Source organism: Lolium perenne, chromosome 7 (genome assembly GCF_019359855.2).
Source record: "Lolium perenne isolate Kyuss_39 chromosome 7, Kyuss_2.0, whole genome shotgun sequence".
NCBI lineage: Eukaryota > Viridiplantae > Streptophyta > Magnoliopsida > Poales > Poaceae > Lolium > Lolium perenne.
In genome coordinates this window covers 80,769,369-80,787,364 of record NC_067250.2, presented here as the reverse complement: position 1 = coordinate 80,787,364, position 17,996 = coordinate 80,769,369, and the positions used below count along the sequence as shown (strand labels likewise).

General features: G+C 45.2%; 1 protein-coding gene across 1 annotated transcript; it reads left to right on the top strand.

The window, feature by feature from the left end:
* The first annotated feature begins 309 nt into the window (after nt 1–309).
* On the top strand, nt 310–11,691 carry LOC127312925 (uncharacterized). The gene is made up of 3 exons (XM_071824531.1): nt 310–668; nt 777–860; nt 11,497–11,691. The coding sequence occupies exons 1-3, from the start codon at nt 512–514 to the stop codon at nt 11,601–11,603; spliced, it is 348 nt and encodes a 115-aa protein (XP_071680632.1). The 5' UTR covers nt 310–511; the 3' UTR covers nt 11,604–11,691.
* Nucleotides 11,692–17,996: the final 6,305 nt, after the last annotated feature.

Here is a 17,996-nt window from a genome sequence, read left to right as displayed (position 1 = left end):
CAAAGACCGTTCGGAATCGAAGCATCCGCCGATGTGACGCGCACCAGGCTCCAGATGAAGGTACCCTCATGTCTCCGAGAAGATCGCTCGTGCCCTTTGCTCTCACCACGTATATCAGATTAAAATTGTAGCAACACCCTGTTCGTTAGTAGTACCATGTTCCGCATTTTGCACAATGTATTGGCCTGTTGGCTTCATTTGTGAGCTACTTAAACCATCAATAGATAGTTCTGAAATTTTCCAGTGCTGCATATGTTCTATTGGTAAACTCAAGGATGCAGATACGTATTTCTACTTCTGTTACATGTTGCTGTCGTCTATAAAAATGGATTGCCAAGTACTTATAAACTATATACATGATTTTCTCTCTGGATTTCTTCCGAGGATAGCAAACCTGCCAGGAACTGGCTGTAGCATGATCGATCCTCTCTGCCCCAATCCCTCATTTCTTCATATTCTCGGTGGTTCTCCATCACTGGAGTCGTAGTCATCTGAATCTCTTGTAGCAGGAATGATAAATACATCATTTTCACGAGGGGATCTAAAGCTGACTCGCCTTGCGGTGCTGTTTCGGCTTCTCAGAGGCGCTCTACTGATGGAAATGCTCTCGCTGATGACTGGTGAGCTGCTCTCCGAAGAGAAGTCCGAGTTCAGTGGACACACCTTTGGTGAGTACCTTCGAGCTGGTGTTACTTCGATCGCCCCCATCTCCAGGCTTGGCTGTTGATACATAATTTCTTCAAGAGTGAATCGTCTCAATTGTGCTCCTACTGTAGCACGTTGGCCAAGCTCTTTCTTCCGCAGGCTGTTGGGCGTCAGTCTACCCCATGTCAGCTTCAGACGGCGAGAACCACAGCACTGTAAGAACATTCTTACCTCTGGAGGGTGAGATGAGAGGTGATAGCGAATTGAGAAATTTTACCATCCAGGGTTGGTGTATGCCAACATGTATTTATGGAAAAAGCATGCATGCTTTGATTGGATGTCCTTTGTAATTAAATTGCTTCTTCGGCATAGACTATAGGCTGTGACAAAAACCTTGGACATATCAATATCACGGCGCTATGGTGAGGGCTTCAAGACGAATCGGTGCCTTCGTTTGGACTTTGATAGACAGCGATTTCTATTCTTTGAAATACTGAGACAAACTAGGGGAGTTTACTTTTTCCCTGGGTGTATTTGCACCAGGGAGTTTAAAATATAAATTCAAAACTAGCACATGTTACTTCAGTTGTCATTTTTATTTCTGTAGCTACCAAGTACCAACTGAGGGATAATAGTAGCCTGGACTATTTTTGGAGTTTATCAAATGCGCTATGGGGAATATGAAGAACCATATGCTATTCTTTAAACATTTATTAGGAGACAAATTTACACTTGAAGTTCTGCCATGATCTTATTCTGTTGGAGCTTACAACGTCTGTACATTTGGGAGATATCCAGTGCCATCTAGGAAGATTACGACAGACTAAAAATACAAGCCTGTTCAGTAACAAGGCACCCTTGTTGTTTACACCATCTTTTGTAATTTTTTTTCTACCTAGGCAAGCCTTCTTGTTGTTCACACCACATCTTGTATTAGCACGTTCCTTTGACATGAAGTTGCATAGCAGTATAGTGAATTCTGGCAGTCAGAGTTTTGAAAGCTGTCATGTAGCCTCATGCTCTTCCTATGTCGATATGAATTCTAACTATCAATAAACTAAGAGGGAGAAACACATTTTACGATACATATGAGAATAGGTTAGCTACCTTATTTTTCTATTTTTGCAGCTACTGATCATTCTTTGATTGATTACGTCTAAGAAGTAGAATAAAAGATATTGCTGATGATGCCATCACTTGGTATCTTTTCTACAGTTGTTAGGTCTCTTATTATTTAATTTCTTTATATTTATTACTGACTAGATAATCAAAACTGTGTCCTGTGCAAATTATGAAAAATAATTGTCTATTATATTTGCCTGTTTCTAAGCATACTTAAAAAGGATGCCGGTAGTTTAACTGTAAGAACCAACAAAGACAAAAATACAAGATTTTTTATATTCTTGTCAGCAAATTGCTCTGAGCCAGGGTGCGTCTCCACTAACTAATGAAACATATAGCAATATGTTTACCGAGGCAAACCCATTGATGACATGCATTCTTCCTCCGTACTATAGCGCCTACTGAAGTTTTCATCATCAACATTGACATTGTTCTGTTCCATTGGTGTGTTGCTTGCCACTGTTTGCATCGCTTCAAGTCTCATCTTGACTTGCCTGATTGTGGATCTATCTTCACTATTTAAGCTTAAGCACATCACGGCTACTGCTGCAACTTCCTTGGCTTCTTCACCCCCTTTCCTCGATGACTTGCTGGTCTAGCATCTTGAAGAGTTTCTCTTGGTTCACATACAAGATGAATTCTGCAGTTAGACTCTCTCCTGGTGATGGCATGTGGACACATGGCTTCTTCCTTGTTAATAACTCCATAAGCATGACACCGAAGTGTATACATCACTTTTCTTGGTGAGTCGCCGCGTGTGGTAGTACTCTGGATTCATATATCAAAAAGTTCCTTGAACGACAGTTGTAACTCCAGTTTGATCAATGGGGATGCCTCGAGAAGCTCCAAAATCGTATACTTTTGCTGTGAGATCTGTCAAGTAGTATGTTGGTGGACTTCTATCTGTATGTACTATTGATACTGAAGCAGAGTGCAGGTAAGCAAGGCATCTTGAGGTTTCAAGGGCTATTCTTAGCTGCTCTTTCCATGCCAATGATAGTGGACTACTGACATGAAGATGATCACAGAGAGTTCAATTTCAAATGAATTCATTGACCAACAATGGAACTTCTGTCTCGAGGCAACATCCAAATAGCTTCACTACATTTCTCTGATTTACATGAGAAAGGATGGCAACCTCATTTATGAAGTCATCTGTCTCTCTCTGAATTACAAATTTTGACTTCTTGATGGCAGCAACACGTTGATCAGATAAAATCCCTTTGTAGACAGTACCTTGGCCTCCTCCAAGTTCCCGAGCCTTTCCAAACTTATTTGTTGCCTTTTCAAGCTCATCTAAGCTGAGCATCATCCTTTTGGCGATATCCTTGTCCACAAGCCGATGTAGCAACAACACTCGGTTCTGTGTGAAGAAAAATTCTCTTGACTTCTTTGCTTCCCATATGAGTAGCTTTCATCTTACTAAGAGGACACCAAGGATAATTGGCAGAACTCCTACATCGCCGCTGATTCCTAATGGAATGGTAAAACTTGGAGAATACATAATCAATTGGTTTGCCTCGAATTTAGTAAATAGTTGAATGGATAAAAAGTAATGAATATGCCAAAAATACGAGTAATCTTTGTTAGTTTCATGTGAATAGATTGAGCATAGCTCTGTATTGAACGAGAGAGACAAATATACAAGGTACATGGGCCTGGGCCTCATTCTAGACTATGAGCCTAAACAGATAAAGTATGTATACACTTAACACCCACCCTCAAACTTAAGGTGTGTCAGGAGCATCTGATACACCAAGTATGAGAGTATGAAACCTATGTTGATCTCTGGTTTGAGCCTTGGTGAAGAAATCTGCAACTTGAAGCTCTGACGGGACATACTGGAGCTTAATAGTAGATTGTTGACACTGGGATCGGGTGAAGGAAGCATCCACACCAATGTGTTTGGTCAGCTCATGCTTGACAGGATCATTAGCAATTTGAATAGCAGCACTACTCTCACAAAGAAGAGGCGTGGGTGTATGACATTAAACACCAAGATCAACCAATAGCCAACGAAGCCATACAATCTTTGATGTAGTAGTAGAAAGAGCCCGAAGTTCTGCCTCGGCACTAGAGCATGATACAGCTGTTTTCTTCTTTGACTTCCATGCAATGAGAGATGTACAAAGAAATATGCAATAGCTAGTGACCGAACAGCGATCGACATGATCACTCGCCCAAGTGGAATCAGAGTAAGCACGAAGCTGGAGCTGACTCGAATTAGCATAGAACAAGTGGCGAGATGAAGTGCCCCTTAAATATCAAAATACTCGAAGTAGATGACCATGATGAACCAAGGTGGGAGCACTCGCAAATTGGCTGAGAATATGGACAGCATGTGCAATGTACGGTCTTGTCACCGTGAGGTACACTAGACTGCCAATAATATGGCGATACCGAGAAGGATCCTCAGGAGGAGTGCCATCGATAGGATGCAATTGCAATTGAGGCTCCATGGGTGTAGTAGCAATGCGTGTGTCAGTAAGGCCAGAGCGCAAAATCAAATCATGAGTGTACTTTTCTAGGAGATATAGCAACCATCATCTGTGTGCTTGACCTCAATTCCAAGAAAGTAACTGAGGGACCCCAAATCTGACATCTTGAATTGCTCACTCAACTTTTTCTTAACAAAAGAAATATATCCATCATCATCTCCAGTGATCAACATATCATCTGCATAGAGTAGTAGCAATGTGCGACCTCGCTTAGATGTATGTATGAAGAGTGCAGGGTCATGCTCACTAGGAGAAAAACTAGGAGACAAACCAACGGCTTGAACCACATAACTGAATCTCTCAACCAAGACGAGGAGCTTGCTTGATCCCATAAAGAGCCTTTCGAAGGCGACAAACATGACCCAATGGAACCTCAATACCCGGAGGTGGCTGCATATATACTTCATCATCTAGATCACCGTGAAGGAAAGCATTTTTCATATACATTTGAGAAATTTTCCAATACCGAGTTGCGGCCACACCAATCAGAGTGCGAACTGAAGTCATGTGAGCAACTGGAGCAAAAGTGTCATCATAATCTCCCCCTTGAGTTTGCTGAAAACCTCTTGCAACTAGTCTAGCCTTATAGCGTTCCACTGAACCATCTGACTTGGTTTTAACCTAATACACCTATTTCCATTTGCAAGTGATAGGGACGGAGTGCTGAGGTAAAGGTACCAAATCTCATGTACAAGTACCCTCTAGTGCTGCAAGCTCCTCAAACATATCCAATTTCCACTCTGGTGACACAACTGCCTCCTGATAAGTATTAGGCTCATAAGCTGCCCCTGCAATGAAATGCTCTTTGTATCTGTCAGGAATCTCAGATGAGCGATCACGAAGAGCATACCTCATTGTCTAAGAGGAATCGTCAGTGCAAGGATCAATACTACTGGAGGAGTAGATGAGTAGACGACAGAGGAACAAATGACTCGGTATTAGATGGAACTCTAGGACGATGGCTATAATAAAAAGGAAAGCTATCTATAGGTGGAGCTAGTGACGGAGAGGTTGGAGCTGGTGAGGAAGGAGATGAAACATGGGATGAAGGTGGCCCTGATGTGAAGATCGGTTCAGAGGCAGACTCGTCTGAAAAGATAGGTGGAAATTAAAGAAAAGAGGTAGAATCTAAAGAGGTTGATGATGGAAATCGAGTGGAAGGGGATAGAAGAAGGGTTGATCCTCAACAAAAGTGAGATCACGAAAAAAAGCGAATGCGACGAGCAGAAGAGTCATAGCAACGAGAACCCTTGTGCTCAAGGTTGTACCCAAGGAAAACACATTGGTACGCTCATGAGGTGCTAATAGAACATAACAAGTACAACCAAAAACACGAAGATGGTCATACGTGGGAGAAACAAACAAGATCTCACCAGGAGACTTTCCTTGAAGACGAGAAGAAGGCCGGAGATTCATAAGATAGATATAATTATTATAAAGGTCTGTTTGGTCCTCCGGAGGAAAGTGGTTTTTCTTTAAACGAGGACTTAACGGATGACATACCCCAAGTATCTATGGAAGAAAATTGTCTTCTGACTGCACCTTATTCAGAGGAAGAGGTTCAGAAGGCAATTTTCCAAATGGAATGTAATAAAGCACCGGGTCCAGATGGTTTCCCAGCTGAGTTTTACCAAACTTTTTGGGATACTATTAAACCGAACCTTCTAGCTCTGTTCAGTGCATTGCACATGGGACAACTAGAATTATTTCGTCTAAATTTTGGTGAAGTAACTTTGTTACCGAAAGTTAATGAGGCAGAAAAGATTCAACAATATAGACCTATTTGCCTTTTAAACGTAAGTTTCAAGATTTTCATGAAAGTGGCCACAATTAGACTTAATACGGTTGCGGATCATGTTGTTCGTCCATCACAGACCGCTTTCATGCAAGGAAGAAATATCCTGGATGGTGTGGCGGTTTTGCATGAGACAGTACATGAAATGCATACTAAGAAATTACATGGGGTTATTTTAAAATTAGATTTTGAAAAGGCGTATGATAAGGTCAAGTGGTCTTTCCTTCAGCAGACTCTCAGGATGAAAGGTTTTCTCCTGAGTGGCGTGCTCTAATCAACGATTTTGTGTATGGAGGAAGTGTGGCAATCCGGGTTAATGATGACACCGGGCACTATTCCAGACACGAAAAGGGTTACGCTAGGGGGATCCGCTGTCTCCAATGTTGTTTAACATTGTAGCAGATACGCTGGCTATCCTGATAGAGTGGGCCAAGTCTGAAGGCCAGATTGAAGGGGTGATTCCACATCTGGTCGATGGTGGTTTATCTATCCTTCAATATGCCGATGATACAATACTATTTATGGATCATGATCTCGAAAAAGCTCGTAATCTGAAATTAATTTTGGCGGCTTTTGAGCGGTTATCGTGATTAAAAATCAATTTCCATAAAAGTGAATTGTTTTGCTTTGGTGATGCCCAAAACGATACGACTCTATACGCAGAGTTGTTTGGTTGCGGGCAAGGCCAGTTTCCTATTCGCTATTTGGGTATTCTGATTCATTATCGAAGACTCACAATTGCTGAATGGAAAATTGTGGAAGAAAGATTACAAAAACGCCTTAGTAGTTGGAAGGGTAAATTGTTGTCCCTGGGAGGAAGACTGGTACTCATTAATTCAGTACTGACAAACATGGTACTGTATATGTTATCATTCTTCCTAGTACCAAAAGGAATTCTGCATAAACTCGATTATTATCGATCCAGATTCTTTTGGCAAGGGGATAGCGAGAAAAAGAAATATCGATTGGTTAAATGGAGTATAGTTTGTAGTACCAAAGATCAAGGAGGGCTTGGACCTGGAAGTCAAGAATTCAGCCTTACTAGGTAAATGGCTGTTTAAGCTTCTTACCGAGGATGGGATTTGGCAAACTATTCTTACGAGAAAGTATACGGGTTTGAAGACGTTATCCCAAGTGGTTTGGAAACCAGGGGATTCACACTTCTGGGCTAGCCTCATGGCGGAAAAGAATGTCTTCTTCCGCCATGGTACTTTTTCGATTAAGAATGGGGCACAGATACGGTTCTGGGAGGACACTTGGTTAGACAATGCACCCTTAAGTGAACAGTATCCTGCTTTGTATAGTATTGTTCGTCGCAAAAGTGATACCATTGCCACGGTAATGGCTACCTCACCTCCGAATGTGACGTTCAGACGAGTTTTACTTGGGCAAAGGCTGTTGGCATGGAATTCCCTGATTCACCGGCCAGGAGATATACAACTATCGTCTGAACCGGACGAATTTAGGTGGATTTAATGCAGATGGCACTTTCTCGGTAAAATCATTATACAATGCGATCCTTCATTCTGACATACGAGTTGATAATAATAAGAAAATTTGGAAGATGAAGATACCATTAAAAATTAAAAAATTTGGATGGTACCTTCGTCGAGGATTTATTCTCACCAAAGATAATCTTGTTAAGCGAAACTGGCATGGAAGTACACGGTGTTTTCTGTCAACAGGACAAAACGATTAAACACCTTTTCTTCCACTGCCAGGACGAAACAATTAAACACCTTTTCTCCCAGTGCTAATTTGCGAGATCTATATGGTCAGTCATTCAAGTAGCGTCTACCCTATTTCCCCCGACTAGTGTGGCCAATGTCTTTGGCAATTGGCTTCATGGTGTCGATTCAAGGTTCAAGTTGCTTTTTAGGGTGGGGGCGGCACTTTGGCTAAGTAGAAATGACAAGATTTTTAACGACAAAAATTGCTCCCTTTTGCAAGTTATATACAGATTCACAGCTATTCTCCGTTCGTGGTTACCTCTTCAGCGAGTGGAGAACCGAGACCTATTTACGGAGGTCTATACACGGTTGGAGGCTACGGCGAGGGATACTTTTTCCCTACATGGGTGGCAGCATAGTCTACGGATTGAAGCCCCATCCACACCTTAGGCGTTTTATAATTCATCATCTCGATATGTATTTCGCCTAGTTTTGTTTTATCCGACATTTCACTTGGACCTATAAACGGCTGTGTGCATCCTGGTTATGCAGAGGCTGGATGTAATTGCTTCTCAAAGTAATAAAGCATCCTTTATCGAAAAAAGCTTCACCCCAAAAATGAGTAGGCACAAAGGTAGAAGTCAGAAGGTATGAGCTGTCTCAACAATATGCCGATGCTTACGCTTCACAACTCCATTCCGAGCATGGGCACCAGGACAAGAAAGCTAAGGGAGAGTACCCTTAGAAGAGAGAAACTCATGAAAAGCTGTAGACAAATAACCCCCGAGGGAGTGAAAAAACGAATAGCATTAGAGAACTGAGTATGGACCATACGCACAAAAGCCTTATATATAGAAATCAACTCAGAACGATGCTTCATAAAATAAACCTAGGTATATCGAGAGTTATCATCAACAAATATGACATAATGTTTGTGACCACCTTTTGAAACAAAGGGAGAGGGAACCCATACATCAGAGGGCACCAAACCGGGACCATGGCTAGAATGACTAGTGCTAGAAGAGTAGGGAAGCTGAATCTGTTTTCCTAGCTTACATCCCTTACCGTTGAAATCAACATCTACATAAACACGACCCAAAACACCTTGCTGAACAAGAGTAGATAAACGAGAACCACATAGGTTGACCTAAACGATGATGCCACTAATCAAATGAAAACGATTAAGTAGATCTCGACGTTGATCCAACCGATCAAAACACAGCCCAGCTGGCTTAGGCTAACCTTGCCTTGCCTGCACGTTTGGTTGATTAGCCCACTTAGCTGAGGAGATGGATCCTGGCAGTAAATTGGCCTGTCGCCGGCGTAGGGGTCGTGCCCTCGTGGAATCTAGAGGGACGGCTAGCGGCGTCGGGTTGGCGGCAGAAACAGCCTGAGGTGCCTTTGCCACTTGCAGCGGCAAGGTTGGCTCAGCTTCCTGGCTAAAATCATTTTGATATTTGAGGGTACTTCAGAGGATCTAGGTATGGGGCTAGAAATTTTTGGGAGAAAGATGAAGAATTGGAGAATGGAAAGGCAGCGATTAGTTGAGGTCTGACTCCATCGTGGATGGTTAAGAGCTGCGCGATGATTTTTTTTATTCCACACGGAGTTGGCCGTCGAGGGCGAGTGGCTCGCCTGCCACTCCCAGGTGAGCGAGGATTTTCTAGCCCAGCCAAGCTAGCTTGTCCTCAAAAGCAAGATTTTCTTGGAGAACCAAACCCCTAGCCTAGGCTATAACTGATTTTGCCAAAGAACCAAACGTACCCGTGGATCCTCTACGGCGATGCCTAGTTCCAATGATCCTCTTGCTTTGACGATCCTGCACATAACCAAAGGAGGGATCAAAACCAACATAATAGTTCATATCTGTAATCTGGCCAACTGACAGAAGGTTCATGGACCACTCTGGAAAAAAAGAGATGTCAGGAACAGAAAACTTGGACGTGCAAAGAGAACCCTTATGAGTGATTGAACAGGGTGTACCATCAGCAGTCTGAACAGAGGCACCATCTTGCACTGGCTTGCAAGATACAAGATGGGAGCTGTCTGAGGTCACGTGGAAAGAGGCGAGAGTCCAGAACCCAAGGCCGAGCTTCAACAAGAACAGATTGATAGAGTGTAGACGTGTAGACAGAGAAGCACTCCTCGCTGGTGGCTCAGTGAAAACAGCTGTAGAAGGCCTAATGAACTGAGACTGAGCGCGAACAGGTGCACAACGTTGCTGGTTGAGGAGGGCTGCTCGTCTAGCACAAAACTCAGCTAACAACTCTGGATGAAGCTGGAAACAACCATCCATGTGGTGTCCTGCCTTCTTGCAATGGGAGCAGAAATCACGTGAAGGTGAAGCCCTAGAAGGACCTGGCCGCTGAGAAAGCCATAACACTAGAGTGTAGAGACAGTGCAGAAGTAGCAGCAATAGAACGAAGACGATTCTCATCAGCAATCAAACTAGCAAGTGCATCAGTCAAGGTGGGAGAAGTCGTACGACCAAGCAGCTGGGTGCAAATGTTCTCATACTCCTACCTGAGCTTCATCAGCTTCATCACAAAATGATACATGAAGGTCCGGTTTTCAAATTCTTCCTTATCTGCACAAGACTCGCAGCTGGGGCTGCTCTTTGGAACCATGGAACAAAGTTGACCAGTGATGTGAGTGAAGGCAGAATAATACTCTTCTATGGACATGTCATTTTGATGAGTACTGTGTAAACTTTGTAGCAAGGAAAAATGAAGAGCACCACTAGGCTGAAGATACCGCTGCTCAAAATACTTCCAAATTTCTTTGGTTGTAGTGTGATGTTCAAGACTCATTCGAAGCGAGGGGGGTCAACACCTAGAACCAAGGCTCCCATCACACGATCATCAGCCTTTTGCCGAGATTTCTTAGCTGCTTCATCATCTCAAGTAGGTGGATCATCAGTCAAGTGAGAGACAAGACCAGCTTCTCTCACGGCAGTCCTAGCAGAGAAGGCCCATTCCCTGTAGTTTGAGCCATCAAGCTTGATATCAATGGACATGGAACCAGCTGTCCCAAATTCATTTCTTGCCATGGCTCAAAAACAAGGTACATAACACACAATATACTCATATTTTGAGAGAAACGGGATAATCAGCAGCGGTATTGACCAAATTGTGGAGAGGGAAGGAATAATCAGCAGAGGTATTTGACCAATTTTTGGAGAGACCAACCAACAACAACAGTACAGACCACCACCAGCAGCAGCACAGACCAGAAACAAATACAAGAGAGCAAGGATCCAAACCACAAGGCACCAGATTGCTGGAAAGCAGGGGAGCAAGATACGTCTTTAGGGGCACCAAGGCTGGTGCAGCAACATGACATTCTTCTTCTCGCTCCACCATTTGCTCTCCACCAGAGCAAGACGTGAGTTGACTGGCAAGTTCTCTATCTCTATGGCGTACGTGATGAGAAGCATGTTTGATTCCAATACCACGTAGTTTGTACTGCAACCACTAGTGACAGAACATGTGCCATTAGTAGGTATCACAGGATGACCCGGTATGCACTCCAGTTCAACAGACACATAGATTCCACACCCCAGAATGATTACTTCATTCGTGCCGGTTAACACCCTGTATAGGCTGTTGTTGAGGGGGACTGACCAATTCATATGGGTGAAACCAGTGAGCCCCTTATCTACCGCCAAGGCGAGGATCCCACTGTCGATGCACAGGGTGCTGTCTTGCGCTGATATTTCCAGCACTTCGTCTCCTGAACTGATATTTACACAAATGTCTCTTTGCAGTCAAGCTTGAAGCCCTCGCGGTGGCACCCCGCACTGGTGCCGAATGGTTAAGGCATGCTTATGTTGCCTCATCTGCTGGTGCAGTTGGGCGACACGACGTTGGCTGAGACTAGCACTAGCACGGTGGTCAGAAAGTGCAGCAGGGCTGATATGCCCACCGCACGCATTTGTGTAATGTGGTACGCTCAGCCTAAAGGAAGTAAGTAGCCCTATATTTGATGTGTGTATAATTATATATAAAGCCATTGTACTGTGAAACTGCAAGCTCTTGTATGTTGTATTTTAGGCAGTAAAGACATGCCATATAGAAACATTTGAGATCTGCCTACATTACTGATTGTTTTCTAAGCATCTGTTTCCATCCTTAAGTTTATGCTCACCAGATTCTTGGGGCTTGCAGTTGCAGGGTAGTGGATTATTATTATGCAGGGAGAAGCTTTATGCATCTCAGTTGGCCTCTCCAGCTGATGAGCCTTTATTTATGAAAACTCTAGTGAAAGAAATCATAACCAAAAAATTGATGTCTACCCTGTGACAGGTGACCTGTATCGTACATACATGAAATGGACTGGAATGAAACTACAAGCTTGGGATCAAAGCCAATTGTCCCAATGCCTTGCAACGATGAGTCTCTATCGTCCTGCATTTCTCACTGCATAAAAAAGGTATCCATGGTTGGATTTACATGTAGTCCATATGCATGGCTAGTTTCTTGTTGTCAATTGCATAAATCAGTCAAGGAATAACTAGAAAAAAGATTATAAGCCTCTGGCCGGACGACAAAAATATTGGGGACAGCCATTTTGGTTTTGCTAATGTTTTGCTTGCCATAGCGATACTCTAAAAGGCGATTTACACAAAAATAACCCTTTTCTGAAACTATAGCACAGACTGACCTCTCGGGCAAACTATTTCACCCATCTAACCCTTTTGTGTGGCGCCCCTCCCATCGGCGCCACACCTCACTATGTGGCGCCCGTGTGGCCGGCGTCACACTCCCGTCCGACGTGGCGCCATGGACGCTGAGGTGTGCTCGAATCCGACGTGGCAGGATGTGTGGCGCCGCCCACACCGGCGCCACACTTTGAAAGTGTGGCGCCCGTGGCAGGGGCGCCACACATCCTGTTATGTTTGCACAAAACATACTGTAAGACAATTCTCTAGGGACTTAGCCGTTTTGGCGACCCTGTTTGTGTGGCGTCGACGCCATGGGCGCCACACTTCACCATGTGGCGCCGACGCCACGGGCGCCACACAGAGGCTCGCCAAAACGGCTAAGGACTAATCGTCCGGAGCCCCTGGATGTTTTCGACGTAAAAGTTGATATAAGTTGACATGTGTGGCGCCGACGCCATGGGCGCCACACTTCACCATGTGGCGCCGGTGCCACGGGCGCCACACAAAGAGGCTCTCCAAAACGGCTAAGGACTAATCGTCCGGAGCCCCTGGATGTTTTCGACGTATAAGGTGATATAAGTTGACATGTGTGGCGCCGACGCCATGGGCGCCACACTGTGTGGCGCCTATACCATGGGCGCCACACATTGACTTGTGCTAAACCATGATATATTCTACCATATTCCAATAGTTTTGAATACAACATTGACTTGCACAGAATATGTACGACACAGCATAATGATTCAAATAACAAATAAGGTTCGACGACATCAAGGTTCCAATTACAATAAGGTTCAACGACATGAAGGTTCGAGAAGATCAAGTTTCACACAACATCATGGTTCGACAACATAAAGGTTTGACAACAACAACATAGCCAAAGGGACATCACTGCGTGGCAAAGGCTCCCTCCCCCCTCGCCTTCTTCTTCTTAGATTCTTCCGCCAGTTCTTCCTTCTCCCTTATGTCCCGAGCCAACTGAACCACGGAGTCGAAGAAATGGTGGCGCTCCTCCGTCTTTGAAGCTTTCGCTTGAGCTCTTTCCTCCTTTATGCGCTCTGCCTCCTTAGCCACCTCCTCTAGGTGCATCCTATTTGCCCTCTCCCTCGCTAGTTGAGCAAGTTGCCAGTTCCTCTGGAATTTTTCCCTCCATAGACGGTCCCGTTCGGCCTGGAGCTTCTCATTCCTCTTCTTCTCGCGCCATAGGTATTCTTGATACTCCCTTTCATACGGTCATCTTCCGCCTTCTTCTTAGCTACCTCCTCCTGTCTCTTCCTCTCAAGTTCTTCCTTCTCCCTCTTCCGCACCGTCCTCAAAGCCTCCTCCCAAACCAACTCCTCCTTCTCATTGCCCTCCCACGCCCCCTTCCCCTTGGTGGGTTGAGTTGCCATACCTGTAAACAAAATTGAAAAAACCAAAGTTAGTCACGGAATAGGAAAATAGATAGTATAATGCAATTAGTAACTTGGAGACACATACGGATAAGGCCCCGCTAGGTATCCTAGCATACTAGTACCCCGACGTCCACCATGGCGACCTCTGCTAAGCCCTACATGAATCCTTGGTTGCCTTGGAGCTTGTCGCCATTGTGGTTGATGCCTTGCGGCTTGTTGCCTTGGAGCTTGTTGCCTTGGAGCTTGTTGGCTTGGACCTTGTTGGCTTGGAGCTTGTTGCCTTGAAGCTTGTTGCGTTGGAGGTTGTTGCCGTGGGGCTTGTTGCCTTGGAGCTTGTTGCCGTGGGGTTTGTTGGCTTCGAGCTTGTTGGCTTGGGGTTTGTTGGCTTGGAGCTTGTTGGCTTGGAGCTTGTTGGCTTGGAGCTTGTTGGCTTGGGGTTTGTTGGCTTAGAGGTTGATTTGAAGCTTGTTGGCTACTTGATGCTTGACTTGTGCTAGCATCATTGCCCTTTGATTTTTTGCCGGATGTACATTTCCTTTTATTGTGGCCCTTACTATTGCATGATCCACAATTAGTTGGCTCGCGAGCCTCTTGGAATAACTTGTTTCCCGAATGACCCCATCTATCCATATCTCCGTGATACCTCTTTGTCTTTCTTCTTCCACGTTTCACAACCTTCCATTCCGGATCTGGCCAAACTTGCGTTCCATGATACTCCGGCCATTGTGATTGATCCAAGTAGGGAGAAAACCTTGGAACCCATGTCCTCCTTGTGGCTTCGATGGAGAACTCGGACTCCCGAACGGTGAGCGGGTTATTGTAGTCGACACGTCTAGTGCGTGCCGCTGCTAGCAAGTGGGAGCAAGCCAAATGAAGCAAAGAGGGCCTCCTACATGTGCATTCACATGTCTTTAGGGACACACGGAAAGCCCGGCCTCCGTGTTGGACACCACCTTGTGTGGTGCCTCCCGGCTCATTCACTTGGTAAACCCAGTCAACATTGTCATAACATGTAGCCGTTTGGGAGTCCGCCTTCCTCGCCTGCAATACCATGAACTCTTCAACCTTCGTTGGGTACTCGCAGTTCCTAGCAATTTCCTTCTCCGTTTCATAGTTTTGGAAATAGACATTCAACTTCTCAAATGTGTATTGAATTATTGCCGTCACGGGCAATGCACCGACACCCTTCAACACATTGTTGAAGCACTCGGCCATGTTGCTTGTCATTTGACCATATCTCCTCCCATCCTCATCATAAGCTCTTGCCCACTTTGAGTTAAATATAAGGTGTCTATGAAGAAACTCAAGACCACCCGCGTTGAGGTCTTTGTGTTTCAGCAAGACGTTGTACAGGTTTGCGAAGCGGCGCAGAGTAAGCGAGGCAACAATCTTGAAGAAGGTCAGACAACTCTTTGCTCTTGCATGCCCGGTAGAAGTTTGCACAAAAATGCCTCATGCACCATCGGTGGTGCAAGGGAGCATGCCCGGGAATGTCAAGCTCCACCGCATTGAGAATTCCTTGATGACGATCTGAGATGACACACACTTCCTTTGAGGGTGGTATGACCCTCGTCCTCAATATATGGAAAAACCATTGCCAGTTATCATTGTTCTCAATCTCTACCAATGCAAAAGCCAGTGGTAGTAAACGGTTGCTCGCATCATTTGCTATTGGCACCAATAGTGTGCCCTTGTACTGCCCGGTCAAGAAGGTACCATCCACGGCTATGACCGGCCTACAATGTTCGAATGCCCTCGTGCAGACCAAAATGCACGGTGAAATACCCTCACTCTTTTACCGTCATGCAATGTCATTTTGGTTGCGGAAGGCTCCACCACATGCACCATGCCCGGGTTAGTTGCGGCCATCGTTAACAGCAACCTAGGGACTCGGTTGTATGCTTCCTCCCAATCACCGTACAACATCTTGAATGCGGCTTGTTTGGCCTTCCATGCCTTCCCGTACTTGACGTTGTAGTCAAACCGGGATTTCACCATATCTTGCTCGGACCTAATGCTCATGCTCCGCCGAGAGCTTGTATGCAATGAACTCGGATGTGAGCTGACGGTGGTCCGGCTGCGCATCCTTGCCATCAAGCTTCGGCCCCCGACACATGTGAGTGGCTACACAACTTGTTATGTGCCAAGAGGGCCCTTTTTTGAAAGGTCTTGCACGGACAACCCATGGGCACCTTTTATCCACACATTTTAGCGTGTACCGCTTCTTCAAGTCCGAGTGAACAACGATGTAAGGGCGATGATGCTTAATGGAGAACTCCTTCAACCATATCTTCAATTCCAAGAAGGTATCAAACGTGAGCCCTTTAGAAATCATAGCCGTCCTACCATCCACATCTCTCTTGGAAATTGGCCTAGCTCCAAGAAGTAAACTTTTGCCACCATCAACCACGGCTCCATCCGCAAGACTAACATCACGGAACAATGGTACCCGAATATCCCGTCCGGTTACTTTCTTGAAGATCTCGGCTCTTTCGGCTTCCTTAGCCGTCAAGCCATCCTCGTCAACTTCCTCTTCGGGTCCATCATCATCCGAGTCCTACGCATAGCATCGGGAATAAGGAATGGAGTGGTCCATCTCGTCTTGCATCAAATATTTATCCAAATCACCGACATTGTTGTCATTCATCTCGAAACCATCATCACCATCGTCATGCTCGTCATACTCCTTCTCCAACGGAGGTTGTTGGGCAATGGGAGATTGGACAATGCGAGATTGGGTGGCTTCTTCTTGGCTCATGGGTGGTGGACTCCTCTCTTGAACGGGGGAGGAGGGCCGGTTAAGGTCAAGCTCGATACGAGCATCAACCGTCTTGGTTGCAAACAACTCCAAAGCCTTGTCTTGTGACTCGGCCACCGTCTCCTTGTAAACGGACCAACGTTGCTCGGAGTTGATACGCATTGTCTTCCAACGGGTGTGCATTCCAAACCCAACATTATGCCTTCCCTCTAACTCAACGCCATCATTTGGCTCATTCCAATTCAACTCAACCCTCACTTGTGCTATCACCTCCGCAAAGCTAGGGCTAAGGTCAAACACCAAGTCAACCTCTTCCGGGTCCGGCTCTATGTTTCCCTTCAAGAAAGCATCCTTGTCCACATGATGAATATGAACAATTCTTTCCATCCCCCTAGCATAATAGGAACAACACATACACACATGTGTTCATTAGTTACCATAATCATCATAATCTACCCATACAAACTAGCACACTACCATTTCTCCTACTTTAACAACCCTAACATCCAACCAAATCCACATCCACCCTCAAATCAACCAAATCCACATCTAGGGTTTCACATGTAGATTCAACCAAATACACAAAATCAATGGATGAAAAGAAGGGGAACGGAGAAGATTACCTCAAGGAACGGGTTGGGAACGATCTCCATGGACAGATCTGACGAAATTCAACGGATTTGAGTAGGGATTTGAGGGGGGGGGGGGGGGGGGGAGAGAGAGCCGGCCGCCTTTCTTGAGGGAAGAAGAACAGAGAGAGGAGAATGGCTGGGTCGGGCTGGGGCAGGCTCGCGCGGCCACACATAACAGGATGTGTGACGCCCCTGCCACGGGCGCCACACTTTGAAAGTGTGGCGCCGGTGTGGGCGGCGCCACACATCCTGCCACGTCGGATTCGAGCACACCTCAGCGTCCATGGCGCCACGTCGGACGGGAGTGTGGCGCCGGCCACACGGGCGCCACTCGGTGAGGTGTGGCGCCGATGGGAGGGGCGCCACACAAAAGTGTTAGATGGGTGAAATAGTTTGCTGGAGAGGTTAGTCTGTGCTATAGTTTCAGAAAAGGGTTATTTTTGTGTAAATCGCCACTCCAAAACTGTCTGTGTATTCAAACCACAATGGCATTTGACCTTCTTTACGAGTTATTACAGTAATGCGACCGATGGAGGGTTTTACTTGTACGGTTTTAAAGTTGCTTGCAAAGACTAAAAAGTCCAATCTCAGAAGAGGAACCATTTTGGACCACCCGAATGATTTCAACATGTTCCGTTAGTTTTTCCAGTAGGGAAAGAATGTTTCAGAGGTGAGTGACACGCTAAACCATACAGTTAAATTACCGGTTTGTGTCAGATGAGCATGACCAAAGAAGTAGTCCTGCTCCTGTGAAAGGTCATAATTTGATTGAACCTAATGAATTAACTCTTAGTGATAATGGAATTCCGACACAAACAT